At 38.5% G+C, this 21900-nt stretch overlaps 1 protein-coding gene across 1 annotated transcript; it reads left to right on the top strand.

Moving 5' to 3' along the window:
• The first annotated feature begins 99 nt into the window (after nt 1-99).
• On the top strand, nt 100-20466 carry prrc1 (proline-rich coiled-coil 1). Its single transcript, XM_077497426.1, has 9 exons — nt 100-200; nt 2246-2384; nt 3449-3787; nt 3867-4012; nt 7065-7167; nt 7365-7528; nt 8389-8492; nt 11487-11589; nt 19724-20466. The coding sequence occupies exons 2-9, from the start codon at nt 2264-2266 to the stop codon at nt 19931-19933; spliced, it is 1290 nt and encodes a 429-aa protein (XP_077353552.1). The 5' UTR covers nt 100-200; nt 2246-2263; the 3' UTR covers nt 19934-20466.
• The last annotated feature ends 1434 nt before the right edge of the window (nt 20467-21900 follow it).

The raw sequence follows: 21900 nt of genomic DNA, 5'->3' as shown, positions 1-21900 counted from the left end.
ATTTTTTTCTGTTAGGAAAGACTTTAGCCATTTTTTTAAATTTCATTATTTATTTATTTATTTATTTTAAACCATTTAGTTTTCAGTACATTATTTAACTCTTCCGTTAGTGGGAGGAGCTTGAGTCCAGCAGACGTGGCAACACAAGGCGTCATCAAAGTGAGCCTGTGGTTGTTCATGGGAAATCGAGCTGTTAGCAGGTGAGTACCAATTTAGGCTGTAATTTCGATTTATATTCACGTAATTTCTAACGACACGTTGTTCCTTTAACTTTAGTCAACCCGCGCGAACGTCTTAAGAATGGACTTTCCTTATATCCGTGTACTGTCCACGTGTACGGTACAGCTGGTCTGGACAGTAGCGGTTCGATTGTATTCGCTTGTAAAAATGTGTTCATAACGATTAGTTATAGACACATATTTACAAGCGAATACAAGCACTCCTCTTAACAGTTTAAAGTTTAAACTGTTAAGAGGAGTGTTAATGGGAACTCGCTCATCGATTTCTTCAACTAAATAAAACAAATCCGTTGTGTTACAAATAGGGGAAAAAACAGACACATTAATGTGACCTATACCCGTCTAACTCAATTAAAAAATAATCTTTTAGCAAGAGGAAGTTTAAAATAAACACCTGAGATAACGAGGTTGCATTTTTGTAAAACGTAACTTACTGTAGAAAACTTTAGGGAACTATTTATTTGTTTATGTTTTTTGAACTTTATAAGACATGCTGCTTAGCATGCAAGCTCCCTTTTCCACTTTTTGTTTGAAATTTTAAACAAAGATGTCTATTTTCAAAGGTTGAAAATAATTAACATGTAGTAAATCTGAAAAGCTGGTTAATAAACATGTTCTTAAAGGCATTTAAAAATGTCAAGTGTTTTATTACTCAAAATCTTATGCCAATATTTTTTTTTACTGCAAATGAATATTGGCTCCAGATATTATGTGTTCCTTGACTACTGTCGGTATCGTCCTTGAAGAAAAACAAAAAAAACAAAACAAAACATCACTCTATCACTAACGAACCAAACTGCCAGTATTTGCTAGAAATTTGGCCTCTTGGGAGCCAATTAAATCAATTTGGACGGGCCACCCGGTCTCTGGCAATGTCACGTTTTCCACTGTGTTGCATGGTATATTCAGTATTTAATGCCTTGGAAATTCTTTTGTACCTTTTGTCCTGACTAATCCATCTGATACTGTGGATTTTCTGCGTAGACCTTGGCTTCTGCTGCAAGATGTGACCACGGAAATGTCAGGAAATGCCTAATAGAACATCTAAAGCGGTTAATTATGGGCACTTTAACTGGTGGCAGTTGTGTGTTGACTCCCATTTATTACTTGACTCATTGAGCCACTTTTCAACAGTAAGACGATAATACCTTGTCTAATGTAATAACCTCATTATAAAGTCTGATTTTTTTTTCCACTTGCTGTCAATTGAAGATGACATCACCTGTGCTGAGGAAATGGGTAACACGGCTCACCTGTTTTCTTAGTTTGGTCAGCAACTTGAGCCATGATTGCCAGCTCAGTGGACTAGTGGTAGAGTGTCCGCCCTGCGACTGGGAGGTCGTCGGTTCAATCGCCAGCTGGGTCATACCAAAGATTAAAAATGATTCTTCGTTACATACTTCCTTAGCACAGGTGATGCCATCTAAAGTCTTCAGCAAGTGGCAAAAATTCATTTTAAAGGTATTAATTGTTCATGAAAATAATGAAATCATCACATTAATTATCGACAAAATGTCTTCTTATTGTTAAAAATGGCTCAATGAGTCAAATATCCCTTTATTTGAATGTGATAGTCACAGTCCCTTATTATAGAAGGGTGTACACACTTGGGCAATCACATTCGGTTATTTTTTTTTATACTTATTTCACCCGAAATACAGTGGCCATAAAAAGGCTACACAGTGTGTAATACACACTCCTGTTCAAAAGGCAGGTTTTTCTGATAACTTGTAAAAATGAGACCAAAACAATGTATATTTTTCCATTTCAATATAAATCATTTTCACCTTTAATGTGACCCATAAAACCCAATTTACATTTTACAAAGGTTAAGTTTAAATAAATGACATAAATGAATGTGCAATGACAATGACTATGTGATAATGATGGCTACGTTTACACTGCAGGCAAATGTGACCCAGATCGTATTTTAATGTGACCTGATTTTTATTTATTTTTTTTCCTCATATCTGACCTGGATAATTGAACATGCAAAAATATTCCAGTTAGATTCTGCTCCGCTTATGTGGATGCTGAAGGTCAAAGAGATGATGGAAGAGAGTGGGATTGAGACTACACCTCCAACCAGCCCTACCCCACCAATGAGTGCAGCGGCCTCAGTCAGCCCTCCTCCTATAAGCATAGGTAGGAGATAGGTTCGGATTCTATTCTTCAGGGTTTTGACCAAATTTCATAAATGAAATTTCTCTCTCTCTCTCTCTCTCTCTCTCTCTCTCTCTCTCACGCACACTCTCTCTCTCACACACTCTCTCTCACTTTTGTTGTTTTCCTGTGTTTTTGATTTGGGTTACAGGTCAAAAGATGACTATGAGACAAAAGTTCAGAATTCTAGCTTATTTCATGTTTTTTTTTAATTAACTCCGCTTTATTTATAGAGAAAAATGCATTAATATGATGGACTGCTTGTTTCTGCTAATCACTAGGGATGTAACGATATCCAAACATCACGATACGATATTATCACGATATGAAGGTCACGATACGATAATTATCACGATATTGTGGGGGGGTTGGCGATATTTAAAAAAAAGAGTTCATACTAAAAAAACCACAATATTGTTTATATAACAGCAATGCATATAAAACACCTACAATCTCTAATAACAATATTGAGGCACTTGCTAATGCAAGCACACATTGATCGCTTCACAAGCAAATTAGGCTCTCCTTAATCTGACAATTAGCATATATTTTAAACATAGAAGGCCAAAACATTCCTAATGAAAATTAAATTGCACAAATAAACTAGCCACTAGAAGGTACTAGAACTGCACAAATGGAAATCAACCTGACTTTTTTTTTTTTTTTTAGCAGATGTGTTCCTTTTAAATATTGTAAACATGACGACGACGATATTGTGGCAGTTTTAAAATCACAATATCACGATATTGCCCTTATAGTTACATCCCTACTAATCACTGCTCTATTGCTCAGCAGAAATTAAAAGAGGCACTTGTTCTGCAAGCAATTCCCTAATAAAAAATGTAAACTTATAAGCGATAGCAATGTTGTCTCCTTTGCTCTCATAAAAGAGTCAGTACCTGGTCTGCAATTAGTACCGTATTACTTGTACTTATTTTTTTTAAGTGAAGCAAAAGTAAATACAAATATTTGTCCCAAGTAATGTCTATAATGGATGACCAGCTTTGAACAAAAAATATAATTATGTGTTAAAATTTGTGTTTCAGATCCATCAAGCCATTCTATCGCTGCAGGCACCACCAGCTCAGTGTCCATTTGTTCACCCTCCATCACTGCTCCTCCCCTTCCTGCTTTTAGCAGTCCCAGGACCCCACCTTCCATCTTTCCTCCTCCATCCTCACTTGTCGACACCAATTTTTCCGTCTCTGCGCCTCCCCTTGCGTCTTCAACTGGACCACCTTCCTTTTCTTCTGGTGCACCTCCTGTCGGGCCTCCTATTTCCAATTTTTCAATGAGTGCAGGTTATGACATCACACGGGGTCATGCTGGTCGAACACCGCAGACACCGCTAATGCCAACTTTTTCTAGCCCAACCTCCATTCCAGGTAATGTGTGCAACAGCATATTCCATATCAAATTCGGTTGAGACAACGGATAGTCTCATGGCTTTCCCTTCATCTCCAGGTGTCGTGTCTAACCCGATGGTCCAGCAGCCTGCCATGACCGGGGGTTTAGATGCCAGATCTCCGATCACATTCCCTGAGGAGCAGGAGGATCCCAGAGTATTGATAGACAACAATGCTGGTGGAGGAATATGGGGCTTTTTCAAGGTAAATGACATATGTTATAAATGTTTTGATCATGACGTCCCTGATCCACTGTTGAAAGGAGACTATCTCATCTTTCATCCCAAACCACTTCAAACATCAAAGTGAGATGAGTCAACTTGTGTACTCACTGTTGATGTTGTTTTACATTTTAGGCCCTGTTTACCCATAGCCGGATTTTTTGCAAACGGGAAATATTTTTCTGCGGCTTGCCCTGTCATCTACACGTCCGCAGGGATTATTTTTTTTCATTAAAAATGAAGGTTTCTAAAAACTCTGGCCAATGTGAAGATTTGTGTATTTCTGCAGCTCCGCGGTTGCATGTGTTCGACTCAACTCAACTCAAGTTGATTTATATAGCGCTTTCAAACAGCCGTCACAAAGCGCTTTACAGAAACACAAATAACAAACATAACACTAGAGCTGCGAGCAGCGATAAAGGGCCCTCGCAACCCGGGCCACGTTGAGGTACTTGCACGTCGGGGTACTGGCACGTTGGGGTACTGTCAAATAGGACAAGGACCGGGGAAAATGTTTTTGACAAGCCTTGCCTGTGCAAAGTGTCATCCAAAAGCCAAAGATGGTGTGCAATTCCCAAAATAAAATCAAAATGGCGGACTTTCTTTTAGGGTTAGCATACGGCTACAGAATACTTTTTGCGGGCTTAGGACAAACTCACCACCAGAAATGAAGACAAGCCCTGATCTGCAAATTGAGAAGTAGTTTGATTGTTTAAATCCTGTATTTAAAAAGAGTGCCTTTTCCAGAGTGAAACTGGCATACTGGGCCTTTAAGGCCTTTAAGTAAGTAGTAAACAAGTAAGAATGGTTTATTATTGACACATAAATGTATTCAATAACCTTGTATACTTCATGATTTTTTTTTTTATATGGACTTGTCATTCAAAGCAGAGAATCTTAATAGCAAAGGTTTGTGCCTAAGTAGCACCCATTGAAAAGGAATTGGGGAAGGGGTTTATTTTTAAATAGTCGGCAGATTAATCGGTAATTGGTATTTTCTGCCTGCCAATAATTGGTTTCGGCATCGGCCTCAAAAAATGCATATCAGTCGGGCCCTTTTAAAGTGTAATTAAAGACCCTAAAAAAATAAGTTCCATAGCCGACACGTTTGCCTGGCCCCGTTTGCGACACGCCACCCCCTGCTCTGCAATTGGCTGGAGGGGTGTAAACACTGTCTTTCCACTGAAACGTCCCGCTGTTTACAAAACAAACACAAAATGGCAAAATACAGGCTGGGGAGGTGGGGGTTTAGGATGAATTTCCACAAAAGATTAACAAAAACACAGATGTGTCGACTGAGAGAAAGTTAAAGTGTGTACATCCTGTATTTAAAAAGTGCATTTTCCTGAGTGAATCCGGCAGACAGCCCCTTTAAATGTTAACATCAAGGAAATAATTGTAAATATCATGTGCAATGTCACCTCAATTTATTCAATTTTGGCTATGCCTAGTATTCTAACGAGTTTGATTGTGTTTCATGTGAATTGTTTATATTGTGAATTTACTTGATAGCAGTCATCGGTGCTTTTATTTTCCCGACTTAAAGGACGACTGACGCCAGTGAGTCTTGATGGACGATCCGTCAATATTGGTGGAATGTCCTTTGTAGGGTTGTACCTTTTGTAGGTCGGTCCTAAAATAGCGCTGACGAAGTGACAACGGAAGCATGGGTAAAATAAAACGGTGTACCAATGATTACAGGTTGGTTCGGCTTGAAAATAATGGCTGATGACGATGAGAGAAGGGGGCGCTGATGAATGGTGATTGACAGACCAGAAAAAATATGTAAAATGCCCACCTCTGGTTAAACCGTTGTCCTCACTATACAGTGCGCTCATAAAGGTTCTACACCCTTGCGGTACATACAGCACAACTATATGTGCGTTCCAAACTTTTATATTTTTTGTTGACTTAGCCTGGCTGCTTATTGATTAGCCAGGGTAAAGATTCCTAAACCAAATGACACAAGCATCCCCACGAACTCACCAATGCATTCTTTCAATGTGTTGAAAACTAGGGCTGGGTTTAAAAAAATAAAATAAAAAAATCAATATTGAATCGATTTTCTTTTTCCAAGCATGATTATTTTAATATTTCTTTTTTTCCATAAATTCATAAGAAAGTAGGACTTTAAAGGCCTTTTTTAATCTGACTTTTTTCTTGAAATTTACTGTTCACATAAATTTAAAGTATGTTCTTACATTTATGAAAGACCTGACTTGTTGCACTTTAAGACAATTCAGAATCTTTTTAATTGCTCTGTGCTCTGGAATGCCCAACCCTCGGAGGTCAGAGCTGCTACATCTGTAGAAACGAACTGAACTCTTGAATCGATATCATATCGATTGAGGAAATTAGAATCGATACCCAGCCCAAGTTGAAAACACCGGCTGGCCCAACCCGCGACAGGTTCATGTCCAGCTTCAGACAGAGCTGTCATGACTCGAGTCATGCAGGAGGATTGTTTGGGGTCTTGTCTAATGTCTGGGTTCACGCCTGGGTCAAGTTTGAGTCCATGACCTGTTAAGTTGAGGTCAAGTGTCTGTTTTGAACTGATGCAACAGGCAAGTAACTATGTGATGTCAAGACTCTTTCATCTCTATCTGGTCAGAAGCCAGTCAGCAGCGAATCAGATAATTCCATGTCACTGCTGGTACCCACATGTCTAGCCTCAACCAATGAGATCGATTCACTGTCTATTTAAACTGTCTGAGAAATGTGTGGGGTGCCGGATTATTAACCCTGTTTCCCTGTGCTTCTCCTCAGCCCAAGGGGGTTGGTCTCGTGAGTCTCCACACATTCTCGTTTTTCATTTAGTCAAGTTATGTGAATAAATAGCTGAAACCTTATTTGTTTCTGCGCTTTGGGATCCAAACATTCAGCTCACAACAAGAGCGGACCGACAGAGAAATATTTCTCCTGAAGTTTTAGTTTTCACGGGCTACTGAATTTAGAGATTTCCCTGTATTTTGAATTGTTGCCCATTCTTTACCCGGTAAATGTTGTGACAACAGTGTTCTTCATTTTCTCTTTAGGGCGTCGCTGGGAACCCTGTTGTTAAAACAGTCCTGGATAAGACCAAACATTCTGTTGAGTCTATGATTACCACTCTAGATCCTGGCATGGCTCCATATATCAGTGAGCATCTCTTATAATCATTACGCACACAAGTACATTTCAATGTCATAAAACAGCCAATGATAACAATCCTAAACCAATAAAAGGAGGCTGACATGACATGGAAGTGCAGCTTTATTAACTTTCCTTTAAAAGCAGATTTGAGATCTTTTGATGACGAAGACAATTATATTAAAGGATGTGTTCTTTCACCATAGAGTCTGGAGGGGACATTGACATTGTGGTGACATCAGATAAAGAGATGAATGTGGACGCAGTCCGAGATGCTTTTCAGGAGGTGTTTGGAATGGCCATGGTTACGGGGGAAATTGGTGCATCCAACATTGCCCCGCAGCCTGTGGGCTATGCAGCAGGGCTCAAGGTTTGTTCACTAAAAGCGTCCTTAAGTGTGGATTTGTATACTAGGAATGTAACGATATCCAAACATCACGATACGATATCACGATATGGAGGTCACGATCCGATAATTATCATGATATCGTGGGGGGTTGGCGATATTTAAAAAAAAAAATATCACAATATTGTAGAAAATAAAAGAGCTCATACTAAAAAAAAAAAGCACAATATTGTGCTTTTGTACAGAACAGTAATGCATATAAACCACCTACAATCTCTAATAACAATATTGAGGCACTTGCTTGCTAATGCAAGCACACATTGATCGCTTCACACGCAAATTAGGTTCCTCTTTATTTGACAACTAGCATAGATTTTGAACATTCAAGGCCAAAACATCCCTAATAAAAATTAAATTGCACTAATAAACTCGCTGTTAGAGGGTGCTAGAACTGCACAAATGGAAATCAACCTGACTTTTTGAACAGATGTGTTCCTTTTAAATATTGTGAACATGACGACGATGATATAGTGGCAGTTTTAATATCACGATATCATGATGTTGCCCTTATCGTTACATCCCTAGTGTATACGTGTGCTATTTGAGCAAGTATTTTTCCCCCTTTGTGATTGTCCATAGTAAATACAAAATGCAGTTCTAGATTAAGATTTTATTGATTATGGGAAACAAATCCTAATCATAAATTGATACTGGTATCTGTCTCAAAATAAGTTAAATTGAACATCCTTAGTTCCAATACTTTGTGAGGGGAGTGTTAATCCACACGTCATTGGTATTGTTGCCTTACAGAATGAAGGTTTCAAGCCTGGCACCATGTTCAGGATATTACCATTTGACTTGGCATTGTTTGTTGTGTCTTGCAGGGGGCTCAGGAGCGAATTGATAGTTTGAGAAGATCAGGTGCAATCCACGAGAAGCAGCCAGTGGTCTCAATGGAAAAATTTATTGCTGAGCTCTTTCCTGACAAGTAAGATACTTACATAATAAAACCATAAACCTAGGCGAAAAGAGTTAAACCACTTCCATGTCCATAATATTCCAAGCCAAATATGGAGATGTTTCCCTTTATTCTTTTATTTTCTACTAAACATTTTTAAGTAAAATTCCTGTGTGTTTGACAATGGCGCTGCCATAGTGACAAAAGCGGTAATGTAATGCCTGAAGGAAGACCACATTTCCCACGAAGACAAGTGCATTTTTTTTTTAGCTCACCAGCAAGTGAAAGCCGGACTAATGTTGATCCTTGGCTGTTAATCCGGGTAGCTTCCCTTTGTCTCCTTAGACAAAACTTTTCAGTTTTTTTGGCAGCCTCTGCCAGGAAAGCAGTAATTGTGTGTCGACATTTAAATTGACTGCCATCTTTGTAACGAATGGGGAAAGGTAGGGGTGTGCCAAAAAATCGATTCATAAAAGAATCGAGATTTTCACTTAGTAATCGAATCGATATTAATTTCCAAAAATCGATTTTATTTAAATTAGAAAAGAAGAAGGGGAAAAGGCCACATGCTGTTTTTGTGGAAAAAGGCACTTACAATACAAAATTAATAAATGTTTTCAACAAAAAACACACTTTAATGTCTATTTGTCATTTTGTCTTGCAAAGCAGACTGGAGTGGATCATGACAATGTTGTGCATATCTGTAAATTGAAGCAGAAATCATTTGTCAATCAAATAATTTTGAATCGAAAATCGTTTAATCGAGAATCGATTCTGAATCGAATCGTAGACCCAAAAATCGTAATCAAATCGAATCATGAGACAGTCAAAGATACCCAGCCCTAGGGAAAGGGTAAAGTGACGTATGCAGTAAAGCAGTCTGCACGTTTGTACTTTTTGTGTGGCAGTTTTCCTACCATCCTCCTCAATTTTGCTTAGTGCCAGTAAAAATGATAGACCCCCCACCCCCCTTAGGCCATGGCATAAGTACCATTCAACTAGTTTTAAGTAGATGTTTTATCAGAAGAGTTATGGAAATATTTTAGTAAGGTTGAAAAGTTCCTTAGTGCTACTTTAAGTGGAAAATGTCTACACTCACACATTGTCGGGCCTCCTCCTAATTAGGGCTGGGTATCGGTTCAGATTCCCAAAATCAATTCAATTTGATTCAGAAGGGCCCGATTTGATTCGTTATTTGAAGGAAAAATGCTCCCAAAGTTGATGCTAGCTTCCTGTTAACATTTGCTAACTTCCTGTTAGCGCTAGGATAGCAATGTTTTAAAAACGAAGCGTGTTTTGTATTTAAATATACAGTGGATGTAATTCTTAACATTGTCTATTTAGTTTCATGTTTATCTCCAACTGCGGTGTCATTAAACAGCTTAAAGGACGCTTCGGGACAACAGAATAACCAGAATAGCATATGTGACACACTTGCTAGTTGCTAATGCTACGCAAGTAAAATAGTGCATTCGGGGTACTTTCACAGCGTCGGAAACTTCGGCTTTCTTCGATACCGTTTTAAGGGGAAAATAATCGGCTATTTAGCTCAATTGGCTGATTGTTTTGGCTGATGTTTGAAGGCCAATAATTGGCTGATTATAATCTGCGGCCAATTAATCGGTCGGGCCCTATTTGGCACATTAATTTACGGGGGGAAAGAACTGTATTAAAAGTATCGATTCATGGTTTTATGCATCGATATCGGGCTATGAAAAGGAATATCGATTCGATATCGATATTTTAGACCCAGCCCTAACTCCTAATAGCTTTTTTGAATGTTGGCATAATTATAAAAAGATGCTCAGTAACTGTCAGTGTCCAGCCACTCATAAAACATGTTCCCGTATGAGGAGCTGATGGATCGAATGGTGGAACCTCATTCTATTCACTTTACATTTTTGTCGGTTGAGTAATTCCCCGCAAATAATTTACACCCCTCTAAAATTGTTCAGAATTGCCACCCCTACACTCAATAAACACAGAACTTAAAAAATGGACTTGCCACCAACGCAACAATCAATATATTATGTTACTTGGATTATTTTATTACCATTTTAAATACAGAAACATAATTAGAACAATGAAAGAACAATACCAGTAAATTAAACACAATTCAGTATATAACTTGCACATATTTGAGAAATCCTTGAAGAAAAAAATAAACTATGGAACAACACCAAAAAGAAATCCTGCAGTAAACTAGTTTTCAAACAGGTTTATTTTTTGCATGTTTTCACATACCCATTGATTAACTCATTCACTCCCAGCCATTTTCACAGAAGCAATTCCGTTCTCTCCCGGCTGTTTTACTGGATTTTGACTGATTTTGCAAGGCCCACAGAATATTGTGTTCTATTGCTATAAAAGTATGGAACCTATCAAAAGAAAGATTAAAGTCTCTTCTTTCATCAGGAAAACAAAGTATGTTTCTATCTGTTTCCGATTTGCAGCAATTAGCATTAGAAGAGAGCTAAGTTTCACCAGTTTTCACAAATCTATTCAAAATTCTAAGTAATGAGCTTTTTTTCCTACATGGCCCTGGTTGATCTCCTTTGCTCTGCTGCCACCTGCTGGCCGTTTGTGTAATAACTACCATTTCTGCAACCGTTCTTTGCAGTTGAGAAGCTGCATCAAAGCCTTCTGTATGCTCTAGCATGAAACAATAAATAAATAAAACGTATAAATACGTCTTGGGACACTTAAAACATTTAAAAAAAAAACATATTTACACGTTATAGGGAGCAAATGAGTTAAGTGTCGTCATATGTGTCCACTCTACATTAATTATGAAATAGCTTTTAATTTATTTGGTAGCAGTTTTTCTAACTTTCACCTCCCCCTTCTTCATTGCCTGCTTCTGCAGTTGCCAATTGACAGCCCGCCCACTCCCCCCTCCCCTTTGCCTCTTCCAATTTGAGTCTCCACAGCAAGTTGACGCAACCATGAAGGAACGAAACGTGCATTTGTGATTGATCTATAGACTGAAAGCAAATGAGTTGAAATTGCTTGTTTTGTCTTCAGGTGGTTTGACATTGGCTGTTTGATCCTGGAGGACCCTGGTCTTAATACCCGAGTGGAGGTCTTCACTCAAGCAACCCCACTGTCTCTCGAACATGTCCAGCAAGTGAGTACCAGTAATTACGTAAACACAAAACTACAAATGGTCAATGTCAAGTCAATGACAAATATGGCATTATTTAGGAAAACAGGATAATTGCTATAGAAAGTGGATGAATAGATAATTTGTTGAGAGAATACAATTCTCCTTTCATTGCGAGTGTTAAGTTTTATACCATCCCCACAATAAGTTAAATTCGTGTTATAGAATGAACTATGTAAATACTCCCTAGGCATTTTTCAATAGTATTTAGTCTATGGAACTTATTTTTTTTAGGGTCTTTAATTACACTTTAAAAGAGGGCCCGACTGATATGCATTTTTTGAGGCCGATGCCGAAACCAATTATTAACAGGCAGAAAATACCAATTACCGATTAATCTGCTGACTATTTAAAAATAAACCCCTTCCCCAATTCCTTTTCAATGGGTGCTACTTAGGCACAAACCTTTGCTATTAAGATTCTCTGCTTTGAATGACAAGTCCATATAAAAAAAAATAATCATGAAGTATACAAGGTTATTGTATACATTTATGTGTCAATAATAAACCATTCTTACTTGTTTACTACTTACTTAAAGGCCTTAAAGGCCCAGTATGCCAGTTTCACTCTGGAAAAGGCACTCTTTTTTTTTTTTAAATACAGGATTTAAACAATCAAACTACTTCTCAATTTACAGATCAGGGCTTGTCTTCATTTCTGGTGGTGAGTTTGTCCTAAACCCGCAACCCATAACCCCCCAACACCCCCCCACCCCCACTCCCAGTCTGTATTTTGCCATTTTGTGTTTGTTTTGTAAACAGCGGGACGTTTCTGTGGAAAGACAGTGTTTACACCCCTCCAGCCAATTGCAGAGCAGGGGGTGGCGTGTCGCAAACGGGGCCAGGCGAACGTGTCGGCTGCGTGACGTCACTCCCGCGGCAATTTGAAAGCACGCACAGATTTTCGTCCGCCATTTTGATTTACTTTGGAATGTGTTGCCATTTTTTTGGCCATTTCATAGGGGTCTTATTTTAACGAACTCCTCCTACAGAGTTTCTCCGATCATCTACAAATTTGGTGTGATTCATCTTAAGATGTTGAAGATGAAAAGTTATTGAAAGCTTTTTATTTCGTCGCACGCTGTGCCGTGGCATGCACAGTTTGCAAAGGAAAAAATTCCTTCTTAATGAAGCATTCCCAGTTGTACGAAGAAGCTAGAGTTACGAAAATTTGGAGACATATGTAACAGCCCATGATGTACAAAAAAAAGTCTCTTGGTGCCATGTGCTAAACCGAACAGGAAGTCCCCCAGGGGCCGGGCATCACATTTTGAGCTTAAAAAAAAAAAAAAAAAACTCTTTAACGAAGCATTCCCGTTTGTACGTTTCACCGAGCGTGATGATAATTTGCAGGCATACTTAAGAGCCCACGATGTACAAATAGTCTCTTGGAATCATGTGCAAAACCAAACAGGAAGTCCGCCATTTTGATTTACGATGGGATTTGTAGCCATTTTTTGTGGCCTTTTTTAGGGGTCATATTTTTAACGAACTCCTACAAAATTCATCCGACCGTCTTCAAACTTGGTGTGTTTCATCTTAAGATGTTTAAGATGCAAAGTTAGCGAAAGTTTTTTATTTTGTCGCACGCTGTTGCCATAGCGATGCATTGTTTGCCAAGTAAAGTGCTGCTTTTTTGTCTATACATGTGTGAAAACTCATGAAACTTTGCACACACATCAGACTTGTAATGAACATTAATTTTTAGAGATTTCTTGTGCAATTTTGCAATAAACATTTTTATGGAGCATTTCCGATCGTATGATTCAAGCGCTATATAACTAAAGATGACTTGACCTAGATTTGTGAAAACTGTGAGCCATACCTATCAGCCTAAGACCTACAAAAAGTATTCTGTAGCCGTGTACTAAACCTAGAAGGAGGTCCGCCGTTTTGAATTTATTTTGGGAATTGCACACCATCTGTGGCTTTTTGATAAAAATTTGCACACACAAGGCTTGTCAGAAACATTTTAGATGGTCCTTGTCCTATTTGACAGTACCACAAAATGCCAGTACCCCAACGTGCAAGTACCCCAACGTGGCCCGAGTTGCGTGGGCCCTTTATAGCTGCTCGCAGCTCTAGTTTTTTTTAATTTTTTTTAACTCACTCATTCACACATGTAAGCTTCTGTGAGAGAGTGCTTTCAAATTGCCGTGAGAGTGACGTCACGCAGCCCACATGTTCGCCTGGCCCCATTTGCGACACGCCACCCCCTGCTCTGCGATTGGCTGGAGGGGTGTAAACACTGTCTTTCCACAGAAACGTCCCGCTGTATACAAAACAAACACAAAATGGCAAAATATACGCTGGAGGTTGTTGCGGGTTTAGGACAAACTCACCACCAGAAATGAAGACAAGCCCTGATCTGTAAATTGAGAAGTAGTTTGATTGTCTAAATCCTGTATTTAAAAAGTGCCTTTTCCAGAGTGAAACTGGCAGACTGCACCTTTAACCTGTTCTTTTATATATTTTTATCTTATGTTATTTTCACAAGTCTTGGGACTTACTGGGTTAACCTGGGACCTCAAAGGATTGTATTTCGTGCCATATCATGTGGAAATGTGTGTTAAGAAAAAAAGAGAAAAAAAATCCTTGGATGTTTGCATCCTTGAATTGAGAAAAGAAAGCCTTTGAATCCTTGAAATATCAACTTTATAAAATAATATAAGTTGAAAGGACAAAGACAAAATAAAAACAATAAGAAAGTGAAATAAGAATAGAATAAATTAAAATAATAGCAGCTGAGGAAACAGTAAGAACAAATACTGACTGTTCCTGTGCGTTTTGGCCTCTTGGGGGCAGTATGGTGCCGTGCATCCATGGCATACACACTTATAGTGAGTTCAGAAGAAAGTTGTGATTGAATTCAATTAAAATAACTCGTTTTTCACACATTGGGAAGAATTTGTGCCTTTGCATATTGTTATCTTATCTGTGGGTATGTGTTTCCACAACATATGTGTGTGAATAATCGTTATTTGAAGGAAAAACACTCCCGAAGTTGATGCTAGCTTCCTGTTAACATTTGCTTACTTCCTGTTAGCGCTAGGCTAGCAATGTTTTAAAAACAAACCATGTTTTGTATTTAAATATACAGTGGATGTAATACTCAACGTTGTGTATTTAGTTTTACACTTAACTTCAACTGCGGTGTCATTAAACAGCTTAAAGGACGCTTAGGGACAACAGAATAACATACGCTACACACTTGCTAGTTGCTAATGCTACGCAAGCATTCAGGGTACTTTTCACAGCGTCGGAAACTTCGGTTTTCTTCGATAATGTTTTAAAGTTAAAATAATCGGCCATTTGGCCCAATTGGCAGATTGCTTTGGCCGATGTTTGGTTTAATTGGTTGGGGCCCTACTTTAAAATAATATTCACACATTCAAAAACATTTCAGATATTGAGAGAGAGTACAAAGAGCAATAGATAACACAGAAATATTGTACATTGTAATAGTGTACTGATCCCTGTATTTGCAATAAACAAATCGCATTTTTCCCCAAACTTCAGACATTTAACTTACCATCTCACAATATGGCCAAATATGTACATGATAAATGAATAATCCTACAGCCACTGCTTTCTGTAGGAGTTAAGAGCATGATTGAAGAAGATTCAGACATGTCTTTCTAATCTCTTCAGCATAAATGTTTTAATGCTTGTTTTCTCCTCTTTCAAATTGGCTCCCTCCTACTGGCCAAATATGGCATTTCACCCCAAAATATAGATATGTATTTTTTCAATTTCAACTCCTCTACCGAGGTAGCTGATTCAGATTCGTTTCCAGTGAGTGTTGGGACTCCGCCAGGGCCAAGACATTGTGGGGATCCCGATTGGTGGTTTCAGTATTGCATCTCTGCTTTTTTGCAAATGATGTGGCACTGGTGGCTCCAACAAGCCGCAATCTGTAAAATCTCACTGGAGCGGTTCGCAGCCAAGTGCGAAGCAGTTGGAATGAAAATGAGTAGTGATGTGTTGGTCGCGAACGAGCCGGTACAAAGTGAACGATGAGAGCCGACACCCTCCCTCGAGAGCCGGCTCCGTCATTTTCCCTCGCGCTCTCTCTTTCTACCTATGTCGCTCTCTCTTTTTCACGTGTCTGAAGTGAGGTTTGGCAGTGTCAGCTGCCGTGCTCAGAGATGGACAGGAGGAGGAGCAAACAGGAGAGGAAAGGACGACACACAAACACACGTACAAGATGAGCCAAAAACGCAGTAACATTTGGAGACATTTTAATTGGTTAAAGTCAGATGAGAGAATGAGCCAGATCAGTCCGTCCAAGTTGATATACAGTGATACCTCAGCTCACGAACATAATTGGTTCCCAGTAAGTGTGTGTAAGGCGAAAAGTTCTTCTTCCGAACATTTATTTCCCATAAGAAACCATTAAAATGAGAATAATCCGTTCCCAGGTCCCTATAAAACATAATTTTCTACTAAATAAGCCTTAAAACTACACAAAAATATACCTTATTTTATGTATAATAAATGTGCTATTGTATTGTAATTAAAGAAATAAACTGTACTGTATAATAAAGTCGTTTTATTTACCTTTGTGATGGTAGTTCTTAAGGATGGTAGCAGACTTACTTCATTCGCGAGCGTTTCACCACGGAGAGTGTTTATGGAACGGTTGCCGCTCATTCGCGCTTTCGTGCTCACTGGAGCGGAGGAGGCGTGTTCCTTGGTGAACAAGGAAGTGGAGCACTTTAGCGAGTCAACAAAGTGAGCAACGCCAACTATTTTCACTTCTTTCCTGGGACTAAACAGCCGTGGCACTATTTTCTCCTATTTTGAGGTACGTGATAGCACTTTCGCTTTTTTTTTTTTAGTGGCGCGAACTCCATTGACTACAATGCAAACGCGCCGCCGAATCGCCGTCCCTCGCTTTTGGTTGAGAACGCAGCATTAGGCTTAACACTAGCCTGTGGTGGGGTCTTTTTCGGTCCCATAATAGCAAAAGTACACTCAATATGGTCCAAAATGTCTATCAAACACAAACCGCGTCCGCACTCAAAGAAAGGGGGTGACGAACTGGGACGCCGTGAGCGTGCGTAAGCTTCTCGTGGCCTCCACCGTGGCTGTTCGACCGCGTGGTTTGGTTCGTCCGCCGAAAACTAGTTCGTCAGCAGAGACTATATGCTCGCGAATTTAATGTTCGTGAGGTGAAAAGTTCGTGAGCTTAAGCGTTCGTCAGCGGAGGTTTTACTGTAGTTTTATTTTTTATTTTATTTTTTTATGCAATTTTGAAATAAAGCAAGGTCTCTTATCCTGGACCGGGTGAGTAGCTAATGTTTGTTTTCTTCACTGCTCCTGTTGCAGTTAAATTACTACTCACTATTTTTATTTGATTATTTTGATTGTTGTTGGTTTAATTTTTAATTTGGTTTCTTGTTTATTGTATGCAGCTTATTAATTAGTTCAGTTTTGCTTGATAATTGTTGCTATTTGCAGTCAGTAGAGTGCAATATTTAGTTCACCAAGTCATTTATCAAAATGTATGGTAAATTTGTCGTAAATATTTAAAAGAAAAGCTAAAGTTAAAAGAGCCGTTTGAGAGCCAAAAAGAGCTCTTTTCACTGACCAAATGAACTGGCTCACTGAAAAAAGCCGAAAATCCCATCACTAAAAATGAGCATCTACATATCTTATACCATGGTCCTCAGTCGGAAAAGAGTGCCCACCGGGAGAGGCCCCGGCGAGGTCTTGCTGGATAGATGTCTCTTGGCTGTTGAGTTTATAAAAATACTAATAATTTTAGGTTGCACATTTTGTCATCTATTTTGTACTTCTCTACCAGTACTGATTGTGTCAGGCTTTTGCCATGGTATAATTTAAGTAGTGATAGACCGATATGTTTTTTCAAGGTCAATACTGATACCGATTATTAGAGGTCAAGGAGACCAATAACCGATATTTCAAGCCGATATTCAGTTGCAGTAAAAGAGAAAATATTGGCGTCAAAATAAAAACAAATAAAATTAAAACGGTTTCTTTTCATTTTAAACATGTAAGGAATTGACAGTTTTGTTTAAAAATTCTTTAAAAAAAAAAAAAAAAAAACTGCTGTGAGCTTCCAGGATCATCAGCGAGTGTTAAGATAAATTAAAAACTACACAAGTAAATAGTTCCCTAAAGTTTTCTTACTGTAATTAAGTTTTCTAAAATTTCAACATAATTTCTTAATTTATTTATTTATTTATTTTTTAATAAAAAACATAGGGAGTTCCCTGTGTAGCATCTTTTTTTATGAAGTGGAAATTTAAATAAATCCAAAAATTGAAGTTACCACTGAGCCGCAAATGCATGTAAATGTAGCGAATTTTGTGTTTTTGTCAGGGTATTTGACGTGACCTTTGTAAAGGGTTTCAAAAAGATCTTTGCAGATAGTGAAAATTTGTTTGAATATGTTTGAAATATCTTTGCGACAAGTAAAAACTGTCTGTGAACAACTTTCAAATCCTGATGAAAACTAAATTTACTAAGTTCGCAAGCATTCCCCGCTCAGTGAGATACCAGTTTTATCGGCTCTCAGATTCATTAAAAAAAAAAAAAAAAAAAAAGCCGATGCCGATATTTCACAAAATGCCAAATATCGGCACCGATATCCCTAAATTTAAGTATGGTGTATAGTTTAACAGTTAATTTTTTTTGTATCGTTTTGTGAGATGAGCATAATTAAAGCAAAATAGCTTAAAAAAAAAAATCAATGAAAACATAACACAAAACATAAAACATACATTGAAGGGAGTGGATACAGCCTCAGTCTCGACATACTACGAGCACAATGAGTGTCTTAGGGAATTTCCCCCCACTTTAAAGCCCCAGTCTGCCAGTTTCACTCTGGAAAGGGCACTTTTTAACTCTTTGACTGCCAAAAACGTTTAATGACGCATGCTAAAATCCTAATGAATGCCGCCATAAACGTTAATAGACGTTTACTAAATTTGTTTTTTGTTTTTTTCTCTCAATGGGCAATGCAACGTCTTGTGCAGCACTGCCTGCTCAGTGGGTTGTGGAATCAAAAACACCCACTAACTATGGCCATCAGATGGCAGCATTGTATCTTTTTTCAATGGGCTCACGGTATATGAAATTACAATGAAACATGACTGATATGATGAAATTGAACGTTTTCAAGGATGACATGAATGATCAAAGCCTTTGTCACATTAAATCTAATTCACAGAGCACCAATAAACAAAAAAATAATATCTAAGTTACTGTTGGGCAAAAAAATTATCTTTTCAATGTCACTCAAATGACCTATTTTCAAGTGGTGATTACTAAAGAACGGAATAAGATAGAAGACATACTTTTTTATGTTTATGTAGTCGTAGCGCCTTGAAAGATGAGTGAAAATGCTCAAAATCAGCTGGCACTGTTGGGGTTGTTTTTTTGATAATGTTTGGCAGTCAAAGAGTTAAATACAGGATTTAAACAATGTACTTCTCAATTTACAGATCAGGCCTTGTCTTCATTTCTGGTGGTGATTTTGTCCTAAACCACTCACGTGGCGTGTCACTCACAGACGCTTAAAAATAATAATCCGTGCGTGCTTTCACATTGCCGCGGGAGGGACGTCACGAAGCCGACACCCCCCGCCCCCGCTCTGCGATTGGCTGGAGGAGTGTAAACACTCTTTCAACAGAAACGTCCCGCTGTTTACAAAAGAAACACAAAATGGCAAAATACAGGCTTTGTAGGACAAAATCACCACCAGACACTAAAGAGAAGCCCAGAGCTGTAAATTGAGAAGTAGTTTGCTTGTTTAAATCCTGTATTTAAAAAGTGCCTTTTCCAGAGTCAAACTGGCAGACTGGGCCTTTAATAATTTAGGTTTCCACTCATCACTCTGTATTTGCTTAGCAAATCACATTTTTTTTTAAGTAGTGTGTTTAATTCATTCATGTGTGTGTGATTAGTGATTACAGTACTCATATTTTTCTGAGCAATGCATTTTTCAGTTGTAATCACCCCAGAAAAAAAAGAGCAAAACAACCAACTAACATCGCCATATTGTCCTGCAGTTTGACCAACAAGATTTAAACGGATGCCAGATAAAACGTGTTTTGCCATTTTGCATACAGGCTCAGTCCTTGACCCCTCCAGACTACAGCCTTCGATGGTCCGGTCTTATGGTTACAGTAGGTGATGTCCTGGAACGCAGCGTGCCCAACATCAATAAATCCGAATGGCTTTTGGCTATGACGGGCATGACACAACGGCAGATGATCTATAGTGCTGCAAAAGCGTTGGCTGGGATCTACAAACAGAGGCTGCCACCCAGGACTGCATGAGTTTGATGATATATATATATATATATATATATATATATATATATATTTTTTTGTCTGGGAGCATTTGGTGACATTTTGAAGGAGTAGCAAAAATTGACAGTCATTGGTCAGTGAGATCACTGTTTTTCCTCAAAGCCAGACAGTCATGTTTTAAATGTTGACGTTCCAGCTCATCAACTGGATTTTACTGTTTCATAACACTTTCAAAATCAAGACATTTTAGAAGTAATCATATCATCCTTTTTGATATTATATATTAGTATAGATAAATGAGGTTGTGTGATTGTTTACTTGTTTCCTTGTTTTTGTTTTGTTTTGGGGGGGTTTTTATATCCGAAAACTGAATTGAAAATCATGCCGTATTTGGCCAAGCTCTTACACATGATTTAATCTGAACAAAAGCAACAGTAAAAAGAACATTGAAACTGAACTCTGCAACATTATGCCAAAAATGACAAGCGCCTTCTTGCCTTATTACTGTACATTTAAATTGTCATCTCTGCCACATGTAAGAATAAAATGATTACAACCGAGATGGTGTGTGGCTGTCTAAATTCTTTACAATTCCATTCACACAGTGCAGTCAGTCTACACGCTCATCTAGGTGAGACGGCGATGTAAATTCAACACAACTATATAATGCAGTATTACATGAATAACAGATCAATTTTAGTCATCCAACATTCATCAAATTGAATTGAAAAAGTTGTGTGGGACCGGTTGATGTAACCGTGTTAATTGAATCTGATTACGTATTGACTATCTGTTTCCAATTCGTGGGAGAAATGGATGACCTGCTGGTAGAGCATTATATTTTCTTTCCTGTGGTTGGCACGTCAAAGGGTTTGGAAACAGAAGTGTGGACTCGAGTCATGAATGTGACGACTTTGGAAAACGTTCGACTTAAGAAAATGTTCAAAAACTTGCAATTTGACTTGGACTCTAACAACAATGACTTGTGACCATTTGGACTTGAGTCCTGACTTGAAACGACTTCCACCAAAACAAAAAGATTAAAATGTATGTTAACGAACGTTTCGTTTCTGTTTGGCGTGCGAGTTGCGCTAGCACAGCAGCCAACCAAATCAGATGCACATTGCTCTGATCCGACAGCATACGATTAAATTGCAGAACACTTTTAAAGATTTTAAATGATATCAGGTGTAATGAAGACATGAAAAAGCTTACAGTCTTGGTGCTACTGGATTTAAGTGCTGCCTTTGATACAGTAGATCACCACATTTTATTAAACAGACTTAGAAGCCTGGTGGGCATCTCTGGTACAGTTTTTAACTGGTTTTATTCCTATCTCACACACCGATATTTCTTTGTAAGCATGGATACATGTTCCTCTGGAACCCATGAAATTAAATGTGGGGTTCCCCAAGGTTCAATCTTAGGCCCATTACTTTTTAATCTTTACATGCTTCCCCCTGGGGAAGTCATCAAGAGACACGACGTCAACTTCCACAGTTACGCTGACGATACACAGCTGTATATCACCGTGTCACCTGATGACATGGGGCCTATTGATACCCTTTTAAATTGTATTTTAGACATTAAGTCATGGATGGCAGAAAGTTTCCTGCAGCTCAACCAGGACAAAACAGAGGTTTTAGTCATCGGTCCTGAAGGTCAGAGAGAGAAACTTTTACCTAAACTACAAGATTTTAAACCCACGCAATGTGTAAAGAATTTGGGCGTCATTTTTTACTCTGAGCTCACTTTTAATCCTCATATTAAAAATGTAGCCAAGATCGGTTTTTATCATCTTAAGAATATTGCCAGAGTCCGCCCGTTTCTCTCACAGGCCAACACGGAGGTGCTGATGCATGCTTTTATTTCTTGTCGTTTAGATTATTGTAATTCCCTGCTCTCTGGTCTTCCCAAAAAGAATATTTCAGTCCTACAGCTCCTTCAGAACTCAGCTGCACGTGTGCTGACGGGGACCGGAGGGCGGGAGCACA

This window comes from Festucalex cinctus, chromosome 15, assembly GCF_051991245.1.
Source record: "Festucalex cinctus isolate MCC-2025b chromosome 15, RoL_Fcin_1.0, whole genome shotgun sequence".
In the NCBI taxonomy this organism is placed as follows: domain Eukaryota; kingdom Metazoa; phylum Chordata; class Actinopteri; order Syngnathiformes; family Syngnathidae; genus Festucalex; species Festucalex cinctus.
The sequence above is the reverse complement of the archived record's forward strand: the minus strand, read 5'-3'. Positions and strand labels throughout refer to the sequence as shown.

Bases quoted from the DNA above. Each gene is read 5' to 3' on its own strand.
- prrc1 (XM_077497426.1), top strand. From the start codon at position 2,264: ATGTGGATGCTGAAGGTCAAAGAGATGATGGAAGAGAGTGGGATTGAG. The intron at 7,168-7,364 runs GTGAGCATCTCT...CTTTCACCATAG, and splicing joins TGGCATGGCTCCATATATCA to AGTCTGGAGGGGACATTGAC. The intron at 11,590-19,723 runs GTGAGTACCAGT...TTTTGCATACAG, and splicing joins CTCTCGAACATGTCCAGCAA to GCTCAGTCCTTGACCCCTCC.